The 16,640-nt window shown below is 36.3% G+C and overlaps 1 protein-coding gene across 13 annotated transcripts in view; it reads left to right on the forward strand.

Annotated features, from left to right (window-relative positions):
• The window catches only part of ZNF529 (zinc finger protein 529), a 54,475-nt gene extending 43,722 nt beyond the window's left edge, over positions 1–10,753 (forward strand). For 8 of the 13 annotated variants that reach the window (XM_070557522.1, XM_070557524.1, XM_070557526.1 and 5 more), the window contains 3 exons: positions 666–759; positions 2,003–2,129; positions 7,522–10,753. In XM_070557522.1, the coding sequence (XP_070413623.1) occupies positions 666–759; positions 2,003–2,129; positions 7,522–8,942 (1,642 nt within the window). In that variant the 3' untranslated portion in view covers positions 8,943–10,753. Of the gene's footprint in view, positions 1–665; positions 760–2,002; positions 2,130–3,176; positions 3,332–4,781; positions 4,882–7,521 lie in introns of those variants that run through there. The other 5 variants (XM_070557527.1, XM_070557529.1, XM_070557528.1 and 2 more) reach the window with 5 other exon arrangements.
• The last annotated feature ends 5,887 nt before the right edge of the window (positions 10,754–16,640 follow it).

The raw sequence follows: 16,640 nt of genomic DNA on the forward strand, positions 1-16,640 counted from the left end.
TTGTGTATTCTTGCCTCCTTTGTCATAGGTTAATTGGCCATATAGGCGTGGTTTTATTTCTGGGATCTCTATTCTGTTCCATTGATCTATGTTTCCGTTCTTGTACCAGTACCATACTGGGTTTTTTTTTAATATATAATTTTTATTGAGTTAATGATAGGTTACAATCTTGTGAAATTTCAGTTGTACATTATTGTTTGTTTGTCATGTTGTAGGTGCACCCCTTCACCCTTTGTGCCCACCCCCCACCCCATCTTTCCCTTGGTAGCCACTAATCTGTTCTCTTTGTCTACATTATTAAATTCTTCATATGAGTGGAGTCATGCAGAGATTGTCCTTCTCTATCTGGCTTATTTTACTTAACATAATTCCCTCAAGGTCCATCCATGTTGTTGCAAATGGGATGATTTTGTTCTGTTTTATGGCTGAGTGGTATTCCATTGCATATATATACCACATCTTCTTTATCCAATCATCTGTTGATGGGAACTTAGGTTGCCTCTACATCTTGGCTATTGTAAATAATGCTGCAATGAACATTGGGGTGCATGGGACTTTTGGAATTGCTGACTTCAAGCTCTTTGGATAGATACCCAGTAGTGGGATAGCTGGGTCGTTAACAAGTGTTTCATTTTCTATATGTTTTTATATATAATTTTCACCAGTTTTGATGGGGACCCTGCCTGTGGAGCTCCTCATGCCATGATGCCAGAAGTGGAATTCCCTGACCAATTCTTGACAGTTCTAACCATGGACCATGTAAGTTGATATTTCAGTCTCCTTTGTGAACATTTCCTTTTTCTGAATCTTCCTACCAAACAGCCCAAATAAAGAGCCTGCTCCACATCCTAGTGTACCTCCTATATGCCTATCTATTCTCCAAATAATGTTCAACACTCCTGTGTGTTCAGTCTTTTGTCAAGAGCAGCTATAGGGTAGAAATAGAATCGCCAGATGGAGGCCTTTCCCATCCTTTTTTCATATTCCTAGAAAAAGAGCAGATGGATTCATCTGATGATCTCTGGGCAAACTCTGTACTTCTCCTGAATAGACCTGAGTTTCCAGGTAGACTGGATGTGACGTTGACTGATCTCAGTCATACATAAATAGTAGATGATTACAGACTTCCAGAATTAGAGCTGATCTTATCCAACCTAAATGTCTAAGTATAATTAAGACTGATATATTTTCACCAAATAGACTACTCTGTAGCCACTAAAAAGTATTTACTAAGTAATTTGTCATTAGAAGTAATAATTCTTATCATACAATATGAAATGATGATGATTAACGTAGTGATGAACTTGGGGCTGCAAGAAATTTTAAAGTATTGTTCATATCCCATTTTCTAAGTAAGATATTTTTGCTGTCCAAAGAAACAAGGATGTACAAACTCACCTTTATTGATAATTCATGTGGCAATCACAAAGCATGCAATGTGCATGTGTACACTATTTCTTTTAATTTGTAAAATGATTATATTTGTTTATTTCCAGGCATGCTTAGCTAATTAAAAACGCCCATAAAATGGAGGAAGATCACTCTGAATCAAATGGATTCTTTAAAGAAATGTAGATTGTCTGTTTTGGAAGCACTAATTTCCTTACTTTCCATACCATAGCCTTCTATCCCTGGCCTACTTGTTTGCTATGTAGTATCCTTCTTGTAATGAAATTCATTATTTCTTGTGTTTTTCTCAATATTTCCTTCAGGGGCCGGCCCAGTGGTGCAGCGCTTAAGTGCGCATGTTCCGCTTTGGCGGCCCGGGGTTCACCTGTTCAGATCCCGGGTGCGGACATGGCACCACTTGGCACGCCATGCTGTGGTAGGCGGCCCACATATAAAGTAGAGGAAGATGGGCACGGATGTTAGCTCAGGGCCAGTCTTCCTCAGCAAAAGGAGGAGGATTGGCAGTAGATGTTAGCTCAGGGCTAATCTTCCTCAAAAAAACCAAAGAATATTTCCTTCAATTTTACCTACAATATGTGGTTTGTTGTTTCAGGAATTGTTGACATTCAGGGATGTGGTCATCAACTTCTCTCAGGAGGAGTGGGACTATCTGGATTCTGCTCAGAGGGACTTGTACTGGGATGTGATGATGGAGAACTACAGCAACTTGGTTTCACTTGGTAAATGTATCTGCTTCACAGAATGTAGAATATGCTGTCTAGAATAGCAGGAAATATTCAGTGAACCCAAGGCTGTCTTATAAGAAACTAAGTACATTTCTTTTCCCTGTTTCCAAAGGCATGGGTTGAACATTGTGTTGGAGATGACACTTCCATTAAGCGTCATCATCATTCTTAATAATGTTCATGCCTGCTCAGTCCCTTCATATAATTTCTACCTTCCTTGATACCCAGGAAGCTGGATTTGACTTGTAGGACACATACAGCATATCCTTTGAGATTTCTGTTATATTGTGTTTGTGCTCAGAATTGCTATAAATGCTTTATGTTATTTTCTTAGCCACCTTCTGAGTGAACAGCTAAGATACTGTGCCCTGATTTGTTATGATTATTAAAAGAATTTGTATAATTTATATGTTGCTAGATTGTTAAACAAAATTCATATTCATTACCTGACACAAGTATTGTCTTACACCTGCTTTGTGGTTAAAGAACTTTGTACTTAACATTGTCAGTATTCCAGCAAGGACCTTATTTTCCTCACAACTCACATAGTTCTTGCCTTGTACCACATGATGTTCTAAGCACTTTTAATATTTTGAATCATTTAATTCTTCAGTAACCCTATGACATAAGTACTACTTGTATTGTTTTTAGAAGAGATTGCTAAGACAAAGAGTATTTAGGCAGCTTCTCCAAGGTTACACAGCCAATCAGTATCAGAAGCAGGTTTTCTACCCAAGCAGTGTGGCACCAAAGCCACTGTTTTTAACTGTTAAAATATTCTGACCCTGAAGACAAAGAGTTAGCATGGGTTTCAGTAAAATAAGACATTTCTTTACCTGTCTGGTCTCTTTATACCTTGTAACTCTGCAGTCACTCTAAGGTGAATGTTCTTTCAATCTTCTCACATTTCTCTTCTCCAAAGTCTTTATCATTATCACTTCAACTTCATTTATTAAAACAACCAATTCTCAAAAGTGTTATTTAGATTTGTTTACAATTCTATTTTTTATACATTATGTTACATTTCTTTGTTGTACGCAGGGTGTTCCATTTCTAAGCCAGTTGTGATTCCCTTATTGGAGGAAGGGGAGTTGCTCAGGAGAGTTGCGAGTGATGTGACAAGAACACAGGTGTGTGAGGGCTGATGAGGAGGCAGGAAAGTCATCACTAAAAAGCCCCAGCTGATCCGGGAGGAGGTAGGCCCCTGTGATGTATTTGGGAGACTCCCTTCAAAGCCCTGTGGCAAAAAAGCCTGACACTTGGGGAAGCAAATTAAGATCCCCAGTGTAACCAACATTTTTTCCAGTTCCTCTTGTATTTAGACTTATACAAATGCCTCTCCTGACAAAAAAAAACCTTGGTCATTTATATACTCAGCAGATAATAGGTGTCTACCTATTATCTGAGATATTGTGCTAGCCCTGTTAGTACAATGGTAAGACCAATACCGATCCTGCGCTTATGGAATTGACATACTAGTGACATGTATAATAAACAGGTAAACAAACAATTAGAAGACATATCATATATAGTGATATATGCTATGAAGAAAAATAAGCAAAATAAAGGGATAAAAAATGATGGAGAAAGAGCTAATTCAGATAGCATGGTCAGAAAGAGATCTCTGGGTCTTAGTCTGGCATTCTGTGGATATACAGTTCTTTATCATCAGTTCACCTAAAGGTTTTTACAACTGAAAATCTTCATTTTAATCAATGTTTTTCTAAAACAGTCATTCCTTCTTTTTACTTGCCCTCATTCTCTTTGTAAACTTGAGAAGTAATTCTAATGGGAAAGGCAGGAAGAGTGTTTGATTATGTTCTTTACATGACTGTAACTAATTAGGCACCTTAAATGGTGCACTTGAAATTTTCTGACCTTCTCTTATTTATGCCTTGTTATGGATTTATTGATTTTCATTCATTCAGTATACTTTAGCCTACCGATCTTTGATTTTTTTTTTTGAGGAAGATTGGCCCTGAACTAACATCTGCCACCAATCCTTGTTTTTTTTTTTTTGTTTGTTTTTGTTTTTTGCTGAGGAAGACTGGCCCTGAGCTAACATCCACGCCCATCTTCCTCTACTTTATATGTGGGGCAACTACCACAGCATGGCTTGACAAGTGGTGCCATGTCTGCCCCCAGGATCTGAACTGGCAAACCCCAGGCCGCCGAAGCAAAATGTGCGAACTTAACTGCTGCACCACTGGGCTGGCCCCACCAATCTGACTTTTGATGCCCAGTTGTTTGATTGTTGAGTAATTCCTTATAGTTATTTCTGTGTACCTTTGACTTGATCCTTTAATCTTTGAATTTATTCTTGCTTTCTGAAGCTTTCCCAGGCACACCTTATACCTTCCCTGTCCCATACCAGACAGAAGAACTGGTTAAAAGTGAGTTCTTCTGGTCTTATATGTTTTGTTTTTTGTTCTCTTTTAAAAATCAATACTCCATATTAATTTTAGTTAGCATGTTTTAGTACACAAAGTTTTGTTCCCTTCTTTTGATTCTTGTATCGTCAAAATGGTGGTCTCCCATAGCTCCCACAGGTGATTTCTGTGTCCTTTTGACACGACCCATTAATATCATAAAACTTTCTTGCTTTCTGTCACAACAAGTGCCAAATCTTCTGTCTTCCCTGCTCAGATCGTGACTCGGATCTTTGTTTTAGGAGCGCTGGTTCACTACCTGGTTTATTGCCACAACGTGGGCAATAAGCATGCATAAAATTTTTGATTCATGAGAGGTGAGTCTTCGACAGTTTTCTCTCTTTTTAGCAAATTGACCTTTCTCAACCTTTATGGTTTCTGGGGTTTTCAACATTTATTTAACTAGAAAATAGTTCGTAAGTCAACATTTTCAAATTGATTAACATAGGAGTCATAACATTTTTTAAAATACCCTCCCTGGTAATTCTGTCTCTTTTGTCATTTTTATTTTTTATATGTTAATTATATTCTTTATATGTTTTCTAACTCATCACATTCTGATTCCATATTTATTGAATTCTCCCCTCACCTTTGCTTTGGGTTACTTTGTTGTTTTCTGTCTTCTTGAGTGGGATGTATACACTGGTTATTTTCATTCCTTCATTTTTATAAATGTTAAGCATTTAATTCTTACTTTTTATGTGACTATTATTGAGTTCCATAGATTTTAATAATAAATATTTTCAATAATAAGTAATATTTTGAATGCCATCTGAAAATTTTATAGTTTCAATTACATTTCCACATTGACTAAACAATTATTTGGTAGAGAGCTTCAACATTTCTAAGTGGAATGCTTTTGATTTACTGATACTGCCATTCATTTATGATTTTATTGTTTTAGTCAAATAATGATGTTTACATTATTTTGCCTTTGTTAACATAATTCTGTCACAGGAAATTATTTTTGTCTTATATTATGCAATGTTTATCAGTTACTTTGGATTTTACTCATGTTGTTCCCTCATCTAATTGCCAGTCTCCAGGCAGTGTCCAACAGACCCTTTGGTACAAAGTGTCTTACACTCTAGACTGCCAACACCACCCTTTCCATCTCGTTGTCTTAGTGTATTCTCCTTCTCAGCCACAAGCTTTGCTCAGAATTGCATGTGTCTTATGGTATATACCTATTATAATATCTAAAATATTTTTGGAAAGTCCAGCAATGTTGGTTTTGTGTATAGGGAAATGCAAAGGACCATCTGCAAAAGAGCATGAGGAAAACATTTACGTAAAGACTAAGATTTCAGTAGGATAGATGAATAATAGTGAAAATGCTACTTAAAACACCTCATCTTTATTGACACGTGGGATGAAAAAAATCATGGTTCTGCATAGGAATGAATTAACAGCAGCGATGGAGACAATATGTGTAATTGGAAAGGGAACTGGAAAACAATCATTTATAAACACTATTCATATATATGAATGTATCTTAATATGCTATTGACATTGAACCTGAAGTGAGTTCGCTCACCCGTTGCGCAGCAAGCCAATCTCTGACACCAGGTGTAGTGGAAGAAAGTAGGACTTTATTATTGCACAGCACTGAGCAATAATGCTGAAATCTCAAACTTTCTGAAAAGCTAAAAGTAAGGGTTTTTATATGGGGTTTTAGCTAGGGGAGGGGGAGCATATGCCCTTGCTGGTTGGAGCTTTTCCACCAGCCTGTAGCTCCTTGGCAGGGAGGAGGAGGAGGAGATAATGAATCCAGGTGGTTGTCCTTAGCCATTTGTCTCCAGGGAGGATAGTGGATCCAGGAACCAGGAAGCCAGAGAGTAAGCTGGGAATGAGTGCTTTGGTTTTAACCCCATATATGCTGGGTTTAACATAGGGAAACCGATATCAGGGCCTATCACTATAAATATATATATAATCTCTGTAGTATAGTGTGACAGTTGGAAGGCCTGGAGACATCCTATAATTTTGCATTATTCTTATAGTCGTATAATCATTTTGATAATCAATTGTGTTCTCTAGTGACTATCTTTGTAATATTTCCTTTATTCTTATTTAGACTCCTTAAATCCAGTGATTTACTTTTTCTGTAATTATGAATTACTATGTGCTTGGGACTCATTGTTCAGTAGCACATTAAAAAATGATTGCATTTGTCCTTTTGGAGTTTAAGGAATAGGGAAATAAACAGTACAACAACAGAAAATTATTGAATATACAATTAAAAAGTGGATATGAGGATAAGGAATTAGATAGTAGAATAGAGAGATAGATATGAACTTACTTAGAGTTAGATAGTACATCCTTTCTGAAAGTAGTAACGTTCAGATGTGGACAATGAAAAGGAGGTGGTATATAAAGAACCCATTTCTGAGAAATAAAACATCCTATGGGTAGCTCTCTGTGATAAGAAATATGGTTTGATGTAGGAAATAAAAGATTAGGTGAAAAGAGATAATGGATTAAAATGAGGTCTTTGTACAAGCACCTTATTATCCAAGGTAAAGTGTTTGGATTCTATTGTAAAAAAAGAAAAAAATAACCAAATTATTAGTATTTATAGATTATCAGATTTTGGTCTGCATTAGCAGTATCTCTATAAGATACTGATGAGCAGTTTTACATCTATAGATGTTGAGTCAGTTTATCTGGACTGTTTCCTGAACAACAGTGCTTGACAACAAGCTTACCAGGTGATGATCATCGCCTAAACTTCAGACCCACTGAGTTAATCTTTTTCCATTATCACAAACCTCGCAATCTTACATTATGCTTTTATCATTCTCTGAGCTTTCTCTACCCTTCTTCAAACTTCGTAACAGTATTTTACTCATTCACTTATATTGTGAGTTATTTTCAGTTTTTCTCCTCTGCATTCTGTAACTGTTTTATTTTTGGGACACATGAAAAAGTAAATTACTTTTTTTCATTTCTTTCAGATTTGGAGTCCAAATATGACACAAAGAATTTATCTATAGAGAAGGACATTACTGAAAACAACAGTTCTGAGTGGAAAGTAACAGAAGGTAGTAAATTCCTTGGTTTTGAGAGCTCCTTTTTTAGAAATGACTGGCAGAGCAAAAGCAAGACTGAAGTACGAAGACCTGAAGTGGGATCCTTCAGTCAAATGACAATCATCTCTGAAAAATTGCCCAATTACAAAAATCATGAATCTCTTACATTACATCAGAGAATTCATGAAAGCAAGAAGCCCTATGAATATAAAGAATATGGGAAGGTCTTCAGTTGTGACTTAAACTTTGATGAATATGACAGAATACATACTGGTGAGAAAACCTATGAATGTAACAGATATTGGAAAACCTTTGGAGTAGATGACCCACATACCCTACCACTGAATATTCATACTGGTATAAAACCTTGTAAATATATGGAATATGAGGATGCGTTTAGTTTTTATGAAGACCTTAGTGTACATCAGAAAATTCATGATGATCAGAAGTGCTATAAATGTAAGGAATACGGAAGAACCTTCAGAAGAGTTGAAGCAATTACTCCACTTCAAAGAATACATGATGGTGAGAAACCCTATGAATGCACTTTCTGTGGGAAATCCTTTAGAGTGCATGCACAACTTACTCGACATCAGAAAATCCATACAGATGAGAAACCTTATAGATGTATGGAATGTGGCAAGGACTTTAGATTTCATTCACAGTTAACTGAACACCAGAGAATTCACACTGGTGAAAAACCGTACAAATGTATACAATGTGAGAAGGTCTTTAGAATTAGTTCACAGCTTATTGAACATCAGAGAATTCATACTGGTGAGAAACCTTATGCATGTAAAGAATGTGGGAAGACTTTTGGAGTCTGTAGAGAACTTGCTCGACATCAGAGAATTCATACTGGTAAGAAACCCTATGAATGCAAGGCATGTGGAAAGGTCTTTAGAAATAGTTCATCTCTGACTAGACACCAGAGAATTCATACTGGTGAGAAACCCTATAAATGTAAGGAATGTGGGAAAGCTTTTGGAGTAGGTAGTGAACTTACTCGACATCAGAGAATTCACAGTGGTCAGAAACCTTATGAATGTAAAGAGTGTGGAAAGTTCTTTAGACTTACTTCAGCCCTTATTCAACATCAGAGAATTCATAGTGGTGAGAAGCCTTATGAATGTAAGGTATGTGGGAAGGCCTTTAGACACAGTTCAGCCCTTACTGAACATCAGAGAATTCATACTGGAGAGAAACCTTATGAATGCAAGGCATGTGGAAAGGCTTTTAGACATAGTTCATCCTTTACAAAACATCAGAGAATTCATACTGGTAAGAAACCCTATGAATGTAAGGAATGTGGGAATGCCTTTAGTATGGGCAGGCACCTTACTTGATATCAAAGAAGTTATACTGGTGAGAAGTCTTTTGAATGAAAGATGTGTACAAATGCCTTTTGTTTCTGTGTTTCACTGGAAAGACCTGTGCATTTAATAAGAAGTAATGAAGAGGATTCAATCTATCTTTCTTATTAAATCTGTTTCCAGACTCATATATGGCTACTCTACTCAGCAGTAAAACTGCATAGTCATAGGTGATACATACTTTCAGCTTTGTTAGATATTGCCAAATATTTCTCTTTTTATATCAGTTAACATTCTGAATATCTATTTATGTAAGATGGTCTTTATTAACCTGTTTCTGAAATGTGTGGAAAATGTGTTTCCCTAATTATTAAATATTTGAGTTATTTTCATTTGAGTTTCTTGTGCAGGCATGTTTTGCTTACAGTTACTTTTGGTGTTTATGTTTTTTTGTTCTTTTGTCTATTATTTTTGGCTTACTGATTTGTAATATTACTCAAATACATCTTCTGCATTCTAATTTTTTGCTTATTATATATGACGTACTTTCCTTCTTCCCGAGAGTTAGAACTCCCAGTCAGATATTATGTGGTTTTAAAGTCTTGTGGTGTTTGTGTCGATTTTTTTTGTTTTGTTTTCTATTGTTTTTGTTTTAATGGTAGATGTATAATCTTCTGTCATCAAATGGCTGACTTCTATTTGAATTTATTTTGACACGACAGATCTCCCTAAATACCTACTGCAACAAAATTCCTTTAAGGAGCCTTCACCACTAGGCAGTGACAGTCGGGATCCAAATGAAAGGAGCACTTTTAAATATTTCATAAAATTAACTAACTCAATCTTATCAGTCTCTTAAATTTGTTAACCATCTTTAAAAGGAGGCAAAAATCTACAACTATTGCAACGATTATAAACTGGTCACTAAACTTACATTAAGAGGATGTATAACTTTCATTACCATGGCTTCAATTGGGTTTTGTATCTATCTATAATTTTCCTTCTTATTCCCTCTCAGTGTTGCCTTACTAGGTTTTGGCAGTTGAACAATCAACAGACCTTTGATTTTAGGGATCTTTCCTGACTCCAAAAAAAGAAAAAAGAAAAGGAGGACAGTCACAGAGATTAAGGTTGCAAATCTCAGCTGTCCATCATCTCCTTCTTGGGACAGTTGTCCTGGGTATGCAGTCAATGTGATCATGAGCCACAGGTTATTAGATTTTTATAAGAAAATTTACCTATTATGTTGAGATTCATTTATGTCACCATCATCCATTAGATTTTAATTTTTGAAATAGGTGTCTTTCCCAGAATTTATGGATTCTTTAAACTTTCGTATGGTCAGCAGTAGCAATTAAGCCATTTTGTCATTGGAATACACCGAGTTATGTTTTCTTTAAATATTCCTTAGTTCTTATAATATGTAACTAGTAGATATTTCATGTCCTCCACAGAAAATGAGTCTCTGTTTTTACCCTTAAGATATTTGCTATTTCATTTCTTTGAAACATTTCAACTATATTTATTATAATTATTAATAGTTCACTCTACTGAGCTATTATGTGCTTATACTGTTGATTTGTTCTTTGATCCCACTCTGCCTGGTTATTCTGAGTTACCGTCACTGTTGATTAGTTTCCCTCTTCTTGGTGTAGTACTCTAGAACTACTTGCCCTACACTTCTTTGTGTGTGTTTTAATTTTTTGCTTGCTTGAACAAATGAAAACAATGAGCCACCTAAATCTTATATACAGACTTAAAATTAATAACAGAAAATAACCACATGTCTTAGCACTTACTTTTTGAAATCATTAATGAATAAATTAAAAATTAATGAATTCTTATTATGTCTCCCTTATTTGTAATTGCAGCTACATTTGGTCACATTACATTAACATTTTTCTTTGAACTTTGTTATGAATTGTTGTCATTTCACAGACCTCTACTCCAATAAACCATAATGTAATTATTGTTGTTAACATATGTTCTTTTTCCTACTTCTTTTTGGTGCTCAACTTGATAAAACTTCATTCCTTTCCATTTTCATTTGCTCCTTTATCCTTTCCACATTTTCCTTAGCTTACTTGGAAACTTTTGGGTTTTTCCCCAAATACAAGAATATGTTCCAGACCTACCCTGTTTATTACTGTCCTGAACCATGACATTAACTACCCCCAATGAAGGAATCCTGGTTCCATTTAATGGTGAAGAATTCTAATTAACAAATGTCAAAGCAATGAGGGAAATAGGAAATCACCATAATAGTAATAATTATATACAAAATCCATTGATGGATGCTAAAATTTCAAGGTGTGAAAGTTTGAGGAAAACAGTCTATTAGAATTGTCTCAAAATATCTCTCCCAAATATTTAATTACAAAGAGAAAACACTGTATACACCACCTTAATTAACGAAGTGATCACCAGTTGTAAGACAGAGGCATCATATACCACCGAAGGTGATGCACTAAGGGCATATCACTTGGGTAGTATTCTCACCAAAACTGCATAACTCTGATCTAATAATGAAGAAACTACAGACAAACCCAAAATGAAGAACCTTCTGTAAAATAACTTACCCAAGGCAAGGGAAGATTGAGAAACTCTCAAAGATTGGAGGAGACTACTGAAAATTGATAACTAAATATAGTGCAAGATTCTGGATTCGATCTTTGGAACATTAGTGGAGAAAACTTGGTGAAATCCAAATAAAGCCTGTAGTTTAAGTGATAGACCAGTGTTAATGTCCTGGTTTTGATCATTATGATATGGTAATGTAAAATGTTAATATCAGGCAAACTGGGAGACGGGTGTATGGAAACTGTAGTCTTGCAGTTCTTCTGTAAGTCTAGATTTTTTTTAAAAAATACTGTTTCCAGCCAAAATGGAGTAATAGAGACTAGATTTACCTTCCTGCCTAAAATAACAAAAACACCAGATAAAATAGAAGAAACACTGGTTTTTGGAAATTGGACATCAGACAGCACAACAGTAATGCCTAACAAAGTATAAACAAGTGTGATCCCTACACTTGGCCCAACTTACTGCCTAGAGGGCATCTCCACATCTTGGCACAGGGAGGGGGAATATAGAGGGAACCTCATGATCTCCCTAAATTGACAAGATAGAACCGAGTGTCCAGGAAGGCCCTGATGGCTAGAGTTTGCAGGGTAGAGCATCAAGCCAAGTTCTGATGGTGCATAGGTGAGGTCATGAGGAGACTTACGCAAGGCCAGCAAAAGAAATGCTTAAGAGCACAGGTATTCTTTGGAGCTCACCCAGAACCAGGAATAGTTTGTGTCCCATCAACCAGAGGTAAACCTCATAATTTACAGGGCACTAGTTAGATTACTCAAAAAGTTATTGCCTCAGTAGACAAGCAAGTTAGCATTAGGCTAAAGATTCCCTGGTCCCACTTAGAAAAGCTTAAAGCAAATCTTGAAAGGAACAAATTGTTTCCAGGTAACATAAATATATTCCAGAACAAAGCTTGAGTGTATTTATAGAAATGCAAAAATACCAAGCACATAGAAAGTAACTTTCACAGTCTTTGGTAGTAGATAAAGTTTACCAGTCATGTAAAGAAGCAGGTGGGATTTGCCCCATGGCCAGGTGTTTAAAATTCTGAGTGCTCCCCTTTAGTGCTCCAGGTTTGTGGGTTCAGATCCCTGGCAGAGACCTACTCCACTCATCAGGCTATGCTGTGGAGGCATCCCACATACAAAATAGAGGAAGATTGGCACAGATGTTAGCTCAGGGCCAATCTTCCTCAGGCAAAAAAAGAGGAAGATTGGCAACAGATGTTAGATCAGGGCAAATCTTTCTTACCAAAAAAAAGGAAAGCAGCAGGACTACATGACTGTAATAAGGAGAAAAATCAATAGAAACATCCAGATTTGACAAAAATAGATTTTAGGGGGGCCGGCTCCATGGCCAAGTGGTTAAGTTTGCATGCTCCGCTGCGGTGGCCCAGGGTTCGGATCCTGGGCGCGGACATGGCACCACTCGTCAGGCCACATTGAGGCGGCGTCCCACATCCCACAACTAGAAGGACCTGCAACTAAGATATACAACTATGTCCTGGGCTGGGGGGAAGAGGGGTTTAGGAAATAAAGCAGGGAGGAAAAAAAAAAGATTGGCAACAGTTGTTAGCCTAGATGCCAATCTTTAAAAACAAAAAAAAAAAATAGATTTTATATTTGATATAATAGATTTTGTATTTGGTAAAGGATACTAACAGCCCAACAGTCATAACTACATTCCACATGTCCAACAAGGAAGAGAGATTGATATATTAAGTAGGGATGTGGAAGATATTAGAAAAATTCAGACAAACGTCTAGAGAGAAAAATGTGTGAGATTTAAAAATGCAGTCAATGGGATTAATAGACACTGCAAAAGAAAACGTTAGTAAGTTTGAAGACAGCAATAAAAACATTACAAATTGAAATAAAGAAAAACAAAAATAAGAGAGTATCAGAGCGCTGGTGGACAAGTTCAATCAGCCGAATTATGTGTAACTGGAATCCCTGGAAGAGAGGAAAAAGAAAGGGCAGGGTACAGAATAAATATTTAAAGAAATAGCCAACAAATTTCCAAATGTGGTCAAAACTATAAATCCACAGATTCAGAAATTCAATTCATCCCAAGCACAAGAAATATGGGGGTCGGGGAGGAACTATTCCAAGGTAATCACAGCCAAACTGATTTAAATCAGTGATGAGAGAATTTTAAAAGCAACAGGAAAAAAAAATTGTACGTGCAAAAGAGCAAAGATAAGAAAGAAACCATAGTGCTGGATATAATGGAGTAAACACATTTTGCTCTATTCCTCTCCACTTATTAGACTTAAAATCCATGGGAAAAAATACATGAAGCAAACTTAAGACTCACCAAGTTGAAGAAATGAAGGCAAACTGTCTATGGACCTTGGGACTTGAACAACCCAGGGCAGTGGTGAGTTCCCTGGAGGAGGGGTGGGTTGTTTGTTTTGTTTTGGTTTCCTATATACTCCAACCAGGGCACCAGAGAAGCTGGCAAATTGGAAATGCCACCAGGGCAAAAAACTACCAAAAAACCACACCACACAATAACAAAAAACACATAACAGGCCTGTTTTCCTTATCCAAAGGTCTGAGGAGAGGTTGTGGCCCTGCAGGACAAAACCCTTTTGGTAATGCTAACTCTATGCTGGCTAAACACTACAAACAAAAAATGCCCATCTCCCACACTATTATGCATGATAGCCAGTAGTACTACTGTCCCTTCTTGCCAAGAAGCAGTTGCAGAGGCTTTGTATGTGCACAGCCCTTTCATCCCAGCACAGCAGTAAAGTGGCAACATCCCTTCTCCCAAGCAGTGGGCACATGATGCTGTCTGTGTGCATGAGCAGAGCCCTGACTGCCATCCTGGCCATCAGTAATGGGCACCTACAAAGATTGTATACGTGAGGGAAGCACTGACTGCCATCCTAGCCCAGGAATCATGAAGCACATCTCCTCCTGACTGGCAGATGCATTATGAGGGTGTGACTATGAGAGGAGCCTTGACTACCATTGTGACCTGGCACTAACTGGGTGGTGTTCCTCCCCGGCTGGCTGACAGGCACTTGCAGAGGCAATGTGTGAACAGACCCTGACTAACACTCCAAAGCAGCAGTGACAAAGGCTCTTTCCCCTTCCAGCTAGAGTGGGACTCCAAATACTATGTGAATGAATAGAGAAATGACTATATTCCAGCTCATCAACAAGTAACAATATTTACATAGGAATCAGCATGTCTTATGATTATAATCTTACGATTATATCCCAAATAGCCAAGGCACAGTCAAAACTTACTCATCCTAGCAAGAACCAGGAATATTCAACTTGAATGAGAAAAGATCATCAAAAATCACCAATGACAAGATGATGATGATGTTGGAACTATATTACAAGGATTTTAAAGCTACTATCATAAAAATGCTTCAGTGAGCATGGAATGCACCTAAAAAAAAAGCTCCAAAATTTATAAAGCAGAAACTGAAAACTTAGCAATAGTTAGAGCCTTCAAACCCATTTTCAATAATGGCTAGAACAACTAGGAATATGGTCAACAACAAAACAGAAGACTTGAACAACATTATGGACTACCTATATAATAGATATTACTAGAAACTCTATCTCATAACAACAAAATACACATTCTTCTCAAGGACAGATAAAACATTCTCCAGGATAGAATACATCTTAAGCCATGAAACAAATCAATAAGTTTAAAAGGATTAAAATCATACAAAGTATAACCTCGAATCACATGATATTAAATTAGAAATAACAAATTTCAGAAATTCACAAATACATGGAAATTAAACAACACACTCCTAACTAACCAAAGGGTCAAGGAAAAAATCATAATGAAAATTAGAAAATACTTTCAGATGATTGAAAATGAACCTTATGAGATGCATATAAAGCAGTGGATAGAGAGATATTTATAGCTGTAAATGCCTATATTAAAAAAAGAAAGATCTCAAATCAATAACCTAACTTTGCACCTTAAGAAACTAGAAACCTAAAACAAAAGGAAGGAAACAATAAGGAATAGATGAGAAATAAATGAAAGAGAGAATAGAAAAAAAAATAGAGACTATAAATGAAACCAAACTTTGTTTCTTTAAAAGATAACAAAATGAGAAACATTTGGCTAAAATGACCATGAAAATAAAAAGGGAGAAGGTTCAAATCACTAAAATCCAGAGTGAAAAAGAGGTCATGACTCCCAACCTCACAGAAATTAAAAGTACTATAAGGAAAATGCTATGAACAACTGTATGCCAGCAAATTAGATAACGTAGATGAAACAAATTCCTAAAAACACAAAGTCTACCAAAATACACAGAAAAAGATAGATAATCTGAATATGCCCATATCTGTTAGAGAAATGGAATCAATAACATTCCAAAACAGAAAGGATCAGACACAGATGGTTTCACAGGTGAATTCTACCAAACATTTAAGGAAGAAATGATACTAATTCTCTACAACCTCTTCCAGAAAAAGAATCAGATGAACCCTTCCTAAGTCATTCTGTGAGGGCAGCATTACCCTAATACCAAAATCACATAAACATATTATAAGAAAGGAAAATCACAAACTAACATCTCTCATGAACATGGAAGTAAACATCCTCAACAAAACATAAGAAAATCAAATCCAACGATGCACAAAAGAAATTATACACCACAACCAAGTAGGATTTATCCCATGCATGCAAGGCTGGCTCAACATTCCAAAATCAAGTAATGTAATACATCACAGCAAGAGACTAAAAAGAAAAATAACATGGTCATATCAATAGATACAGAAAAAGCATTTGAAAAGATTCAATACCCATTCATGATTAAAAGCCTCTTGGCAAACTAGGAATAGAGGGGAACTTCTTCAACTTGATAAGAACATCTACCAGAAACTGACAGCTAACATCATATTTAATAGCGATTATAGCCAAGGTTGCAAGATACAATGTTAATACAGATCTTCCTCAACTTACGATGGGGTTATGTCCCAATAAACCCATTGTAAGTTTAAAATATCCTGAGTTGAAAATGCATTTAATACACCTACTGAACATCATACCTTAGCCTAGCCTACCTTAAATGTGCTCAAAACACATTAGCCTACAAGAGGGCAAACTCATCTAACACAAAATCTATTTTATAATAAAGTGTTGAATATCTCATGTAATTTATCG

The sequence above is a fragment of the Equus przewalskii genome, chromosome 9, assembly GCF_037783145.1.
Source record: "Equus przewalskii isolate Varuska chromosome 9, EquPr2, whole genome shotgun sequence".
In the NCBI taxonomy this organism is placed as follows: domain Eukaryota; kingdom Metazoa; phylum Chordata; class Mammalia; order Perissodactyla; family Equidae; genus Equus; species Equus przewalskii.